Raw genomic sequence first — 15,785 nt, forward strand, 5'->3', positions numbered from 1 at the left:
GTGCTGTCTTATTACAAAGGGGTGAAACAGGGATTGAAAAGCTGGTAGGATATTTTTCACGGAAGCTGAATGTACATCAGAAAAGAAACTCAACCATCGATAAAGAGACCCTAGGTCTGGTGTTAGCATTGCAGCATTTCGAGGCTTATGTTGGAAGCAATTCTTCAGATACAATTGTTTATACAGACCACCTTTAAAATTTCTGGATAAATTTCAAGACCAAAGTGCCAGACTGTTCAGATGGAGTTTATTATTGCAATCATTTAATCTACAGATTGTACATATGGCTGGGCAAGAAAATTTAATTGCAGATGCATTGTTAAGAGTTTAAAGTTCAAAGGAAAGTGGACATTTGAAACGTGGACTGGAATGACCTCTGTTGTTATGGAGACATTGTATATATTGTTATGTTAATGTACTTGATAGTGTAATAGTTTTGTGTACATAGTTAAGTAAAATGATATAAGATGGGTTGAGAAAATGAAACCATCTTTTAGAATTATGACAGCTCATTTTTTCTATAAGGATGGAGGTCCAAAGGAAATATCATTTTTTCCTAATATTACAGTGGGATACTTTAAAGCAGGCTTGTGGGACAATGGTGTGTGTATGCTTGTGTGTGTGTGTGTGTGTGTGTGTGTGTGTGTGTGTGTGTGTGTGTCTAATTTAATTAAACTAAAGATGGTCAGACTGCAAGGTTTGAATTATCAAAGGGGTTAAGTATAAAACAGGCATTTTGAAATGGAGATGGGTGAGTTAAGGTGAAGTCCCATTAGCTGCAATGTGAATGGAATTTGCATTTGTAGATAAGTTAGGTTGTTTGATTTTCAAATGGACATGATAAGATGTTTTACAACTGCCAAGATAAATAAAGCAAAGTTGTTAGGTTTATTTTTCCTGAAAGGGCTGACCATAAGGACAATATGAAAGATTTTTATATTCTGGGAAAAGTAACTTCCAAAGCAAGGGTGAAACAATGGGATTTACAGAGTAAAAAGGGAGAAAATATATTTAAAGAAATATGGAAAGCTATATGGTGAGCAGCCCTCTGAGATCTTGAGAGGTGGACTGTACAAAATGGACCTGTGAAAAAACAACTTTTAGCCACCTCAGAGAAGTACTGGTTTGGCCCAGAGTACAAGATTTTTTAAAAAGCTTTGGAGTTCTATTGTCGAGTGAGAGGAAGAGAGAAGCTGTGAAATACCTCCCTTATATAACAGTGGGTGCTTGTGGAAATATTGCTGGATGTTTTTTATAGATTACGGATCTATCCGGACTGTTGTCTGAAAGGGGTGTGTAGTTGGGAGTCTAGTTAAATAGAAATCTTTTGGGAACGTTTATAAGACTAAATTTAACTGTATAACTGTAATCTTGTGTGTTTAACTTCATTTATTTTGTTAATAAATGTTTTAATTTAATCTTTAAAATCTCCAAAGATGGTGGTGGACTCTTCACTTCTGACTTCAGTGTACATACCTTCTCATAATAAATGCAAATTGCAAAATCATTGTGATAGCTTAACCAAGTTTCCCTTTGGGATTTGGTCAGCCTGGCAATTACCATCTGCTATATCATAACACTATTTAATTCTTGTTCTGCATTTTAAATCATTCACCTTTCTTGGATAAAATGCTTTTGTTCAATGACATATGGGACCACTGTTGCTTTCATACCAGTATAAAGCTGCAAATCTCAACAGACATTAGATCCAACTGACATGATAGACCATAATATCTCAAAGCTTTGTAGCTAAAAACAACATACTCTTGTAACTCATTGAAACAAGTTTCATTCTGCTTACCAAAAATATATAATTATCATTTGCACAAACAGGAAATGCCACAAATACACAACAGTCTGGCCATATTGTTTGAAGAGAAAAGTCAGGCTTTGGGTAGGACCCTTCACCATATCCATAATCAGAAAGAATAATATTGAAATATTACAAATTCCTATGCCCCTCACAGCTCAATCTACCTTAACTCTATCTTACACCAATTACACACGTGTACCCACACACACATGCAGATGTGAAACTGTAATTTTATTATTAATTACTTTGTGTTTACTTCAGACACTTTTGATGTATGATCTTCTGAAGAAAAAGTTCTCAAAGAAGTTGACTGGCCTGTATATTATCCCTTGTCCAAAACATGAATATAGAATCCTGCCAGGAGATCTGCTGCTAGGGTTGTCTGAATACAGGTGAGGATACACTTCCTGGGTGACACTTACTATGGAATGTAATGCTTGCCAAGGATGAAAGCTGCCAAAGCATTTTTTCCCCCCATCGTGTTGTACAGGACATAATCTAATGACAGCTTTCCCTCCTGATAGAAATTAAGCTTTTGTTGTTTTGTGATTGTGAAATATTAGCCCTTTGTACAGTAAGGGTAGTATATTCAATCAATGGCAGGTTCTGTTAAATATGCTCCTTTGGAAAACTTGTGAGAGGTTAGGTTGTTTTCACTTGCCCCATTTACATGTTTGCATCTTTTTTCTATTTGAGCCAGTCAGGATGTTTCTCATTCCTTATTATTTGTCTGAATTCACATGAGCTGTGTAAGGAATACATAAGATACATTGTGCAAACTTTAAACTTAGGCTTATACAATTTTTTAAAACAGGATAAATTTTCATTTTAAACCCAATTTATGGGATCAAGGGTTATTACTGGAGAACATAGCTTTACATTGATATTAGGAGCAACAGTGGGTTGGATTTTACAGAGTGCCATAGTCCCCTCCTCCTCTGGCTAAAAAGATAGGGTGGGGAATTGCAGGGGAGTTGGGAGGTGGTGGTAAGCTTGCCCACGATCCTAACAGCTGCCCCACTGGAAGCAGCACCAATTGGTTGGTGGCATAACTTCCACCCCTTTCTCAGAAGGAAGTTCTGTCTTATAAAGCTGCCTGCCAATTGGATGGCCAGCAGTCCTGTAGTCCCAGCGACTGATGGAACAACAGACAGTTCACCACACCGAGGAGCCTGACTTGACATGTAAGGAGGTTGAGCGGGTTGGGGGGTGGGGAGCTGGGTTTGAGATGTGTGGGGAAGGGTTAAAGGAGTGGATGACCTTGGCGGGGGTTGGGTGGGGGGTCGGGGGTGTGCCTCTGATGGGTCCAAGGAGGCTGCAAAGGATATCCCCCACCCCTCACCTTGCCTAAGACCAGCCTACACAGCTAAAGCTGCCAGGCTTCCTGACTTGCTTGAGTCTCCCCACTGCTGGTATAATACCAGCAGTAGCAGAATGAGGTCTTTCAATGGCCATTAATTGGCCACTTAAGGTTCTCAATAGGCTCAAGGGCGGGTGAGCCACTCAATGACTCCTCCCTATCCCCGTGGATGGGTAAGTGGCAGGCACAGAAGCCATTAGATTTCATGTGCCACTCCTACCTTCAAATCCATTGGTGAGGGATCCAGCCCATTGTCTTCAGCTTGCACTATTTAGGAGAGGCTAGTGTCAAAACATCTCATCCTATTGTGGTATGTGACTTTGCAATAAAACTAGTCTCACTTTTAATAATAGCTTATAAGATTAGATTTATATCCAAGAATGTTGATGATTGGGGAGATTCCATGACAGAGCATTTATAGCCTGTATGTGGAATGGTCTCTTTTCACCTATTCTTACATATTATATTCCTATACAAACAAAATTCACAAAATTATTTATTTTTGAAGTAAATTGAGTCATAATGTTTATTTCTGTCTATGGAAAGAGATCACCTTGTTATCTGGAACTTGAAGACTGGATCAATAAAGGAGCGGATCCGACCCATGTACAAAGACAAGCTTTCCTTAAATGCCTTCCCTTCCTACTCAAAGGACAATCTCTACAAAGAGCTTCTGGCCAAGAGGAAAAAGGGAAGAGAGACAAAAGGATCAGGAGGTAAAGATAGTCCACGCTGTGTTACGAGTGTGAATGTTTTATAGAGGGACAGAAATGTTGCACGTTGGTTATTTGGAATGAACCCAAGCCCTGCCATCTATGAGACACCTCGAGTTAATAGGGAAGAATACTGGAACTTATGCATTGTAATTTTGAGATAACCTTTGGAAACGGGATGAAAATCTAACATTGATGCTATTCTGTAATGCTGTGCTGAACACTTTTTGACCAGAATTCAATTTGATTCCATTCAGAGAAAAGAATATTGAAGGGGTACATGATTAAAATACTGCAAAAGAGGGATAATGTAGATATCAATAGGTTGTTCCATTTGGACCATAAGCAGAGAACTAGAGAAGTTGGGTATCAAATGAAAATATCTTATAATGACATTAAAAGTTAGGAGACCATCTGGCTGTACCAATACATGATTGTAATGAAGTCCCAGGAAAATCAGTCAATATGATGTTGATTAATTCTTCTAGAAGGGATTGTATGGATATCTGGTTAGCTATGAGTTTGAAGATTATAGTCAGAGGTCATTAAATATGGTAGTGTTAACAGAAACTTGAAGGATTACACATCTACAAAATGTCTAGGCTTGGTTAGATATATATTAAAGGAAGGAAATTAGTAATGCTTTGGTTTTTTTTTAGAGCTTTATAAATGTTGAAATATTCAACGACTTGACAAAGGAGTACAGCACAAATCTCCTCAATATAGATCAGTTTCCCTAGTCGGGGAGTCTATCACATATGGCATGTGAACATTTCAAGAGTGCAAGCATCAGAAGGAGCAGTTGGCATGGTTTCAGAGAGAATAGATCATGCCTTACAGGCCAACTGGATAACTAATAGGTGAAAGTTTAGTTCACTTGGATTTTCAGAAGTTGTTTAACAAAGTTATTCAATTGAACTAAGTTGAAAAATTGTCCAGCTGACAAAATGACTAGCTAGACAACAGGAAGAAAATACTGAGGGTAGGAAATTCATAACATGGGAAAAAAGGTGCCAGTGGTGTTCCGCAAGAACCTGTTCTGTTATCCTTGCTCTTTACAATGTTTGTGATGTTTTTATTTGTTCATGGGATGTGGACATTGCTGGCTGGACCATCATTTGTCACTTTTTCCCAACTGCCTTTGAGAAGGTACTTACATACCAAGGCTGTTTCAGCAATAGTATTACATTTGAAAGTAATGATGTCATAAGAGGCTGGCCAAATCATAGAAATAGGCAGCTTTGGCAAATGGGTTTTAATGTGGATAAATGTAGATAGATTAATGCATGTAAGAAGCTAGAAATAGTAAAAATACATAGAACAGCAAGTTCTATTTTAAGTAGGCCATTCCCATGTGGATTCAACAAATCCCTTTCCTTAAAGGAGCAACACAACTAGAAATTCAGCAAGTTAAAAGCAACAAAGTGCTTTAAATAATTAAAATCAGAAAATCAAAGGGAAATGGTAAATTGTGAAAAAACCAAAATCATCACTGAAAGCATCTGTTGAGCCAGTAGATAATTGGGGTGAAATTGGTCTTTGCCATCAGTGCGAAAAGGACTTGTAGCGAACTGACGGCCCAGCTTATACCAGATTCGATTTTCTTTTCCTTCATGTAGTATCCATGAATGCAATAAGGAGGAGTGCTTTATGGGCCTCCCAAACCCCAGCATTGCCTCTTCTGCCCAGCTGCAGGACCTTAACTCAAACCTCCTCCCCCGCACTAACTTCATGCTGCGGACTGTTCCCTTGCATGCCCAGAATCTGCAGGTTCAAGATCTGATTTACGCTCTTCCTCTCCTCTCAGCCTTGACATCACTCCTATCAGTTAAGGAGTGATGGGATATGTAAATGAGGTCCAGAAGTTAAAATAGCCTGATGCTAGAGTTGAGCTCTGCACTGAGTTGGGCATCACATTGAACAGTCTGGGGGTTGAACTCGTCATAAAGTTTTTCCTGTCACCCACAACTTGCCCACACTGAAAACACTAATGCTAAATTCAATTCTGCCATTTCTGAGCTGCGAGGAGCAGAAATGCCCTAGGATCAATCTCCAGCTTGTATTATATTAGCCGATCTCAAATAGCTGCAGCAAGCTTACTTTGCGGAAGAAAAAATTGGCCAACTCCCCCTCCTGATTGCTATAAAATTACAGTTTGCACTTTTGGATACTGAGTGAGGACATGGCTTTGACGTTCTCTACAGTCAGGGAGCCTTCTGACACTCACCATCAAAAGGCAAAATTAAATAGTGGCCAATTGGGTGAGGTCCCAGTGGAGACCACTATCCATGGAACTATTACCCAGTAAGGGAGTCAACATCTTCGAGGGACGGGGAGAGGAATGAAAGTGAGGGAGAAGCAAAACAGCATCACCTAATGAACATGGGGCAGGTGCATCTGTGCATCAGGTACTAGGACTAAAAGGTAATTTGATTGCTGGATCAGGACCATATGCATATGTGACAACTCATTGAAGGCTCCATTGACAGCGCCTTCCAAAACCATGACCTCTACCACTTAGAAGGAAAAGGGCAGCAGATTCATGGGAATAACGCCATCTGCAAATTTCCCTCCAAGACTTACACCATCGTTACTTGGAACTATATCGCCATGGTTTCACTGTTGCTGAGTCAAAATCCTGAAACTCCCTTCCTAACAGCACCATAGGTGTACTTACAGCACATGGACTATGGCGGTTCAAGATGGCGGCTCACCAGCACCTTCTCAAGGGCAACAGCAGATAGGCGATAAATGCTGGGCTACCCAGTGATACCCACACCCTGTGCAAAAATAAAAAAAGAGAATCCAATGGGCATGTGTTTCCTACTCTAATCATGAAGCAATGACACAATGTCCCTGTGTGATTTCAGCATTTCTCACCCCCTGGGAAAAGCGTAATGAGACAAAGACAGCACAAAAAAGGAGGCTGGAAAAGGAAGTGAAGCAAGAAATGGAAATATTACAGCAGTTCTCAAACGAGAAGTCTAATCCTATTGACCAGTACCTGCTAAGTGGTGATGAGAAGGTGAGAATGTATCTTTAAATATATCCTTTTTCACCAAATCAAGCTATATTATCCTGCTAAAATATCGAAAACATTCAAGCAGTTCAAATATTCTAAGCATTTAAATTTTGCAGCCCCCATCTGACGAAAGAAGAGTAAAATTACACAGGTTTCTCCCAATCTCCCATCATAAGTTAAGCTGAAGATCAATGAAAACTCTGGTGAAATGACAGGAGTGGCTGGTTGCCCTGGTTCTCCAAGGTTTCTACAGATCTTCCACCAAAGTTATAGCAGCAAGTTTGACACCATAGTTTTCACTCTTCCTGTCTTGAACACTTTATTTGGAGTGCAGCAAAAAAATGTGGAGAGTGTGGTGGAGGCACTGGAAGACAAGACATGAGCCAGGTATGGGAGGTCCCCCATGAGTGGACATAGTTCTAGCATATGCAATAGGATTACAGTGTGTGGAATTTTAGGGCCAGCATGTCAGCCAAGGGTGAATAGTGTGATAGGGTTTTACTTAGGTGCGGAAGTCAAATCTGATAACAGCACACTGACCACTCATCTCTAGTTAATGCGTGTTTTACAACCAAGCGACTTGCTAAGCGACTCCTGCCCTTCAGATGAGACTGAGATGGACATAACAGATTGCATGGTGCTGTTTCGAAGTGCGGGGGGAGTTCTGCCTGGTGCCCTGGCCAATAGCCAACCCTCAACCTACATTACTGTAAAAAGGTAAATGGGGAAAGATAGTGGCATAGTGGTAAAATCACTTAACTAGTAATCCAGAGGCCCAGGCTAATGCTCTGGGGGCATGCCAATCAATGCCATCTTATGACCCCCACACACCACCCATGCCCCCTCATCCTCCATGCTAACCTGTGCCCCTTTACCCACCCCCTTGGCCCTTCATACTCCCAATGCCAAACCATGCCCCTCATGCATTCCCATGGCCCCTCCTACCCCCATGCCACCGTATGCCCCTCTGCTCACCATATGGCCCCTCATATCCCTTATGCCTATCCATGCCCCCACTCCTCCCCATGGCCCATTATGGCCCCTATGCCAACTTAGGGCTAACTCATGCCAACCCATGCCCCCACCTATGACACTTTGCCCATACCCCCTCCAGACCAACTTAGCCAATATCCATCATTGGCAAACCTCAGGAGCCATGCTGACATAGAATAAAGTTATATGTCTATTAATGATGCAACTATTAAGAAAACTTTCATTGATTAAAAAAAACATTCAATACAATGAAATTCCTTTAACTAATCTCTATGAAAACAAATATTTCTATTCCATAAGCACTTGGAGCTATCAATAAACTACTCACTTAACAGACCTCCCACTATGATAATGTTAGGTTGTAAAATCAGTCATGCAGCACAAGTCCTATAATGATAACAGTGGGTTTATGTCAACAAACAGAGTAAAATAACACTTTTTAAACTCCACACATTTTTAAATTAACAGCCCAGCAGAGTTAATGCCCTTGACAGCTTTGACAGCTCCAATTAGCTTTGACAGTTCTTTGACAGCTTGACAGTTCTTTGAGGGCTTTGACAATTCTTTGACAGGTTGACAGTTCCAGCAAGTTTATACACTTTTTATGCACGATTATGTCTACTTTTAAAAACCTTAAAGAGCACCTGGCTTGCCATTCCCAAGGGTGTCCCAGGACCTTATCCAAAGGGATACTATACTTCTTCAAAAGGGTACCCTGGCTATCCAAACGAATCACCAAGGTTCAGACCTGCTCTTAATCTGCACACTTCGCATTTCAGACACATACCTCACCAAAATCACACAAGTGAAGGCATACAAACATACATGCTAACATATGAATTAGGAGCAGGAGTAGCCACTCGGCCCCTCAAGCCATTCAATAAGATCATTACTGATTTAATTATAACTACCCGCCTACCCCTGATAACCTTTCACTCCCTTATTTATCAAGAATCTATCTAGCTCTGTCTTGAAAACATTAAAAGGCTCTGCTTCACTGACTTTTGAGGAAGGGGCTTCCAAAGACTCACTACCCTTTGTGAGAAAAAATTATTCTCATCTCCATCTTAAATGGGCAACCCTTATTTTTAAACAGTGACCCCTATCTCTAGATTCTCCCACAAGAGGAAACATCCTTTCCACATCCGCCCTCTCAAGACCCCTCAGAATCTCAAATGTTTCAATCAAGTCACCTCTTAATCTTCTAAATTCCAGTGGATGCAAGCCTAGCTTGTCCAACCTCTCCTCATAAGACAACCCATCCACTCCTGGCATTAGTTCAGTAAACCTTTTCTGAACTGCTTCTAATGCATTTACATCTTCCCTTAAATAAGGAGACCAGTATTGTATATGGTATTCCAGTTGTGATCTCACCATTCCCTGTATAATTGAAGCATCATCTCTCTAATTTTGTAATCGATTCCTATCGCAATAAATGATAACATTCTATTAGCTTTCCTAATTACTTGCTATACCTTCATACTAATGTTTTTGTGATTCATACGCTGGGACATCTAGATACCTCTGAATCTCAGTGCTCTGCAGACTCTCACCATTTAGATTATATGCTTTTTTAAAATTCTTCCTGCTGAAATGGAAAATTTCACATGTTCCTACATTATACTCCATTTGCCAGATCTTTGCCCACTCACTTAACTTATCTATATCCCTTTGTAACCTCCTTATGTCCTCTTCACAACTTACTTTCCTACCTATTTTTGTATCATCAGCAAATTTAGCAACCATGCAGTTGGTCTCTTTATCCAAGTCATTTACATAAATTTTAAACAGTTGAGGCCCTAGCACTGATCCCTGGCACCTTATCAAATGCCTTCTGGAAAACTAGGTACAGTACATCCACCATTTCCCCTTTATCTACACAAATGTTACTTATTCAAAGAACTCCAATAAGTTGGTTAAACATGATTTCCCTCTTACAAGACCATGTTGACTCTGCCTGATTACCTTGAATTTTTCTAAGTGCCCTGCTGTAACACCTTGAATAATAGCTTCTAACATTTTCCCTAAGACAGATGTTAAGATAACTGGCCTATAGTTTCCCCATTTTGCTATTTTCCGATTTTTTTTTATTATTCATTCACGGGATGTGGGCTTCGTTGGTTGGGCCAGCATTTATTGTCCATCCCTAGTTGCCCTTGAGAAGCTGGTGGTGGTGAGCTAATGGAACATTCCCCGAATTTAGGGAATTTTGGAAAATTAAAACCAACACATCAACTATCTCACTAGCAACTACTTTTAAGACTTTAGGGTGGAGTCCATCAGGACTTGTCAGCCCACAACTCCAACAATTCCCTTAGTACCACTTCCCTGGCAACTGTAATTTTTAGTTCCTCCCTCCTTTCCATTTCCTGATTTACAGCTATTTCTGGAATGCTACTTGAATACTTTATAGTGAAGACCAACGCAAAATACCTGTACAATTCATCTGCCATCTCCTTATTTTCCATTATTAATCCCCCAGACTCACTTTCTTTAGGGCCAACACTCACTTTGTTACCTCTTTTTAATATATCTATAGGAATTCTTACTATGTACTTTTATATTTCTAGCTAGCTTTCTCTCTACCCTAATTTTTCCCAACTTTTTTTTATTCATTTATAGGGTGTGGGCATCACTGGCTAGGCCAGCATTTATTGCCCATCCCTAATTGCTCTTGAGAAGGTGGTGGTGAGTTGCCTTCTTGAACCACCACAGTTTCTGTGTTGTAGATACACCCATTGCTGTTAGGGAGGGAGTTCATAGATTTTGACCTAGCGACAGTGAAGGAATGGCAATATATTTCCAAGTCTGGATGGTGAGTGGCTTGGAGGGGATCTTCCAGGTGGTTCCCATGTGCCTGCTGCCCTTGTCCTTCTAGATGATAGTGGTCGTGGGTTTGGAAGGTGCTACTTAAGGAGCTTTGGTGATTTTCTGAAGTGCATCTTGTAGGGATTGATGTTTGTGGTGCGGGTGCCAATCAATTAGGCTGATTTGTCCTGGACAGTGTCAAGCTTCTTGAGTGTTCATGGAGCTGCACTCATCCAGACAAATCACACTCCTGACTTATGCTTTGTAGATGGTAGACAGGCTTTGACGAATCCTAGCTGCTGACCTGCTCTTGTAGCCATAGTATTTATGTGGCTTGTCCAGTTCAGTTTCTGGTCAATGGTAACCCCCAGGATGTCGATAGTGGGGATTCAGCGATGTTGATACCATTGAATTTCAAGGGTCAATGGTTAGATTCTGTCTTGTTGGAGATGGTCATTGCCATTAATCTTTTAGTCATTCATTGCTGTTTTTAATATTCATCTAACCTTCTGATCTGCCACCCATCCTTGTGCAATTTTATGGTTTTTCTTTAAGTTTGATACTTTCTTTAACGTTTTTTTGTTAACCATGGATGGTGCGTTCTCCCCTTGGAATTTTTCTTTCTTGGTTGAATGTATCTATTCTGTGTGTTCTGAAATATCCCTTTAAATGTCTGCCACTATATCTCTACTGACCTATCCCTTAACCTCATTTGCCCATTCATTTAGCTAGCTTTGCTTTCATGCCCTCATAACTGCCCCTATTTTAGTTTAAAATACTAGTCTTGGACCCATTCTTCTCTCCCTCAAACTGAACTAAAATATGATTGCTGCTATCTAGGGGTGCCTTCTCTAAGAGAACATCAATTAATCCTATCTCGTTGCACAATACCAGGTCTAGTATAGTCTGCTCTCTGGTTGGCTTCAGAACATGCTGTTCTAAGAAACTATCCTGAAAACATTCTATGACCTCTTTCCCCATCTGATTTTTCCAGTCTATATGTAGATTAAAATCACCCATGATTAAAGCCGTACCTTTCTAACAAGCTCCCATTATTTCTTCCTTTATACTTTGTTCTACAGTGTGGGTACTGTTAGGAGGCCTGTACACCACTCCCACAAGTGACTTCTTGCCTTTGTCATTTCACATCTCTATCCAAACCGTTTCCATATTCTGCTTTCCTGAACTTAGATCATCCTCTCTATTGTGCTAAAAGCATCTTTAATTAACAGAGCCACCTTTCCATCTTTTCCTAGCTTCCTGTCCTTCCTAAATGGCACATACCCTTCAACATTCAGGTCCCAATCTATGGCACCCTACAGCCAAGTCCCTGTACTAGCTATCACATTATTTATTTAGAATTACCTGGAAAAACTCAGCAGGTCTGGCAGCATCGGCAGAGAAGAAAAGAGTTGACGTTTCGAGTCCTCATGACCCTTCGACAGAACTTGAGTGAGTCCAAGAAAGAGTTGAAATATAAGCTGGTTTAAGGTGTGTGTGGGGGGGAGAGAGAGAGAGAGCTGAAATCGGCTGAAGAATTGATGACAGTTACCGGCGATCCCGAAACGAGAGCCCTGGCCATTGGCCTCATAGAAAGTATAACGGACGCCTTACTAAATGAAGGAAAGGCAGATCAAACGTGTAAGCGGTCCAGGAACTCAGTAGCTCGCCCTAAAGATGGAAGTAAGAACACGAAGGCAATGAAAAAATGGGCAGCAAAAAAGGCACAATTTAAATCCACACAACTGGCATATAAAACAGACAGAAGGAAAGTTGCACGTCAAATCATGGTTGCACCATCCTCCCAGTTATGCCCACTCAGCAAAGCTGAACTTCAGGAGAGCTTTACACAGAAACTCTCCATACCCAATAATAAAGCAAACCTACAGAAGTTCGTCCTCCACTTCTCTCTCTTTCTCTCTCTCTTCCCCCCCCCACACACCTTAAACCAGCTTATATTTCAACTCTTTCTTGGACTCACTCAAGTTCTGTCGAAGGGTCATGAGGACTCAAAACGTCAACTCTTTTCTTCTCCGCCGATGCTGCCAGACCTGCTGAGTTTTTCCAGGTAATTCTGTTTTTGTTTTGGATTTCCAGCATCCGCAGTTTTTTTGTTTTTATCATATTATTTATTTATTTCTATTTGCAAAGCAGTTCACCTGTTTTGTTTTGAATGATATGTGCATTCAGGTATAGAGCCTGTAGTTTAGTCCTTTTATTATTTTTGGAACCTGTAGCCTTGTCTGCTGACTTACTCTTAGATTTATTCTCTCTATCACTTCCTGTTATGGTCTGTTTATCATTTCCAATATTAATACCTTTCTCTTGCCTTGTCTCTACTCTTTGATTTACCACATCTTCCCAAATTTGATCCCATGACCCCAATATTTAGTTTAAAATCATCTCTACTTCCCTAGTTATGCAGCTCACTAGAACATTGGTCTCAGTATGGTTCAAATGTAGACCATCCCAAAGGTACAGCCTCCACTTTCCCCAGTACTGGTGCCAGTGCCTCACAAACCGGAACCCACCTCTACCAAACCAGTTTTTGAGCCACGCATAGAACGAGAGTAGTTTTAGGAACTATTACAATTACTTAGGGTGTAAATGCTCATATGGTGTGATTATGCAGCCATACAAACCAGGAATCCAGATGCATCCATTCTGGTCTCTGCTGATGTTTATATTTGTTTATGTGATGTGAAAAGGCCATCTGCATTCCCCTTGCCAATTAACCAGATTGAGGGGCTTCTCCTGACCTACTGCGGTCCTTTTAGTGCCCATGTTTCCGTGATGGTGTTTGGTGATCTCAGTTGAATTGGCAATCAAGTGAGATCCTAGTAACTCATGGGCTATGGAGGGGAAAGAAATTAGCAGCATTTGTGCTCCTGATCATTGGAGACACATGTGTAGATGAAGACAAGAGTAGGCTGAACTCCAATACATTCCAACAGATAGATAGTTGACCATCAACTCCATTTAGGTTCAGATCGGCCAATAGAAAGATATCAGAGGGGTGCTAGCATCAGAAAAACTGTACACCAGTGTGAGTCAATGTCTTCAAAAGAAAAAAGGTAAGGAACAGAGGGGGAAAGATTTTCTATAACAATATTAGTTCCAGGCTTTAACTACAATCTTTGTTTCAGATAATTGTCTGCTCCTACTTTGCACATCATCTCGCTGTCTTCAGCTTCGAGACCGAGTCTCACATCCAGACCATTGAAGACAGGACATCCATGCTGTTCTTGCACATTGCTGCGTTGACGTACAGTGGCAGCTATCTAGTGCTGTCAAATTACAATGACATTGAGAAAGTTAGTTATGTCACTTTGTGGGACTTACAGACTGGGAAGGTAAAAGCATTAATTTCTTCATAGAGATAAAAACAAAAAAACTGCGGATGCTGGAAATCCAAAACAAAAACAGAATTACCTGGAAAAACTCAGCAGGTCTGGCAGCATCGGCGGAGAAGAAAACAGTTGACGTTTCGAGTCCTCATGACCCTTCGACAGAACTTGCGTTCGAGTCCAAGAAAGAGTTGAAATATAAGCTGGTTTAAGGTGTGTGTGTGGGGGGCGGAGAGATAGAGAGACAAAGAGGTGGAGCACCCCCCCCTCCACCTCTTTGTCTCTCTATCTCTCCGCCCCCCACACACACACCTTAAACCAGCTTATATTTCAACTCTTTCTTGGACTCGAACGCAAGTTCTGTCGAAGGGTCATGAGGACTCGAAACGTCAACTCTTTTCTTCTCCGCCGATGCTGCCAGACCTGCTGAGTTTTTCCAGGTAATTCTGTTTTTGTTTTTAATTTCTTCATAGCTGTTGTAGTATGAAAAGGATATGGTTAGCATCTTAGAGAATCTTTTCATATTTTAGAAATAGTGTGCTTCCTTATTGATTTACTCTGATCATGGTCAGTATATTCAACCAAAAGCAAAATACTGTGGATGCTGGAAATCTGAAATAGAAACAGAAAATGCTAGAAATACTCAGCAGGTCTGGCAGCATCTGTGGAGAGAGAAACAGTGTTAATGTTTCAGGTCATAAACTTTGGTCACCAATTGAAACCTTGGGCAGGATTTTTCAGATTGTGGGGCGGCGAAAGAATCCGGGCCGACGTTGGCAGCCCCACAGCCATTTAATGCTTTGTGTAGTGTTAATTGACTGGAGACCTCACCTCAATCAGGAGGAAGTCATTTGGCCAGCAGCACAGGAGCCTCAAGTGGAACATCAGGTAGAGTAGCCACTGCTTACAAAGGAAGGGACCTAGCAGCCTACAGAAGGTAGACCGAAGATAATTAACAAAACATAAAAAACATTGATGGAGGGGAATATAAGCAGTAGGAGCATAAGTAGGCCATTCGGCCCCTTGAGCCTGCTCTGCCAGTCAATAAGGTCATGGCTGATCTGATGTGGCCATAACTCCACTTACTTGCCTGTCCCCCATAATCCTTGACTCCATTGTCAATCAAACCCCTTTGAGGTAATCACTGTGATTCTGGGGGCTGTCTTCCCGGCCTGCAGTACCATCCTCTTTGAGTAAAAAAATACTTCCCTCCCTGAGCTGCCACTTGGGAGGCTGCCTGCATTCAGCTGGCAACCTCCCCACTTGACGGGGCGGGGTTCAATCCAACATCCACAAAATGCCAACAGGCTGGTAAAGTGGCCCTCAATAGGGCACTTGAATATTTAAATTTACCTCCCACCTCCTTAAGGTGGGAAGCCTATCCAAAGCCTTTCCACTGTTGGTAAAATTCCCTGACGGCAGAATGTGGCTGGGAGGCCAATTAGGCACAGCTTCCCCCCACCGATTGATTTTATCACCACCACCGCCACCACCCCCCCCCCCGCCCGACTCAACCCCACCCCATCGTGATTCTGCTTCATACAGGATGGCAAAATTCTCCCCATTAACTTTGTTTCTCTTTCCACAGATGCTGCCAGACCTGCTGAGCATTTACAACATTTTCATTTTTAATTTCGGTATACTCAACAGTGGGTATCTATGTTACTGTATTAACTCACATATAGGCGAGCAATAGAAGTATTGCAGTTGGCTGCCCAATGTCACCCAA

General features: G+C 41.2%; 1 protein-coding gene across 1 annotated transcript in view; it reads left to right on the forward strand.

Annotated features, from left to right (window-relative positions):
- LOC121277430 overlaps positions 1-15,785 on the forward strand; it is a 110,256-nt gene that overhangs the window by 71,763 nt on the left and 22,708 nt on the right. The window contains exons 10-13 of the mRNA XM_041186882.1: positions 2,075-2,205; positions 3,720-3,889; positions 6,757-6,911; positions 13,856-14,062. Coding sequence (XP_041042816.1) covers positions 2,075-2,205; positions 3,720-3,889; positions 6,757-6,911; positions 13,856-14,062 — 663 coding nt within the window. The remainder of the gene's footprint in view (positions 1-2,074; positions 2,206-3,719; positions 3,890-6,756; positions 6,912-13,855; positions 14,063-15,785) is intronic.

The sequence above is a fragment of the Carcharodon carcharias genome, chromosome 4 (genome assembly GCF_017639515.1).
Source record: "Carcharodon carcharias isolate sCarCar2 chromosome 4, sCarCar2.pri, whole genome shotgun sequence".
NCBI classification, from domain to species: domain Eukaryota; kingdom Metazoa; phylum Chordata; class Chondrichthyes; order Lamniformes; family Lamnidae; genus Carcharodon; species Carcharodon carcharias.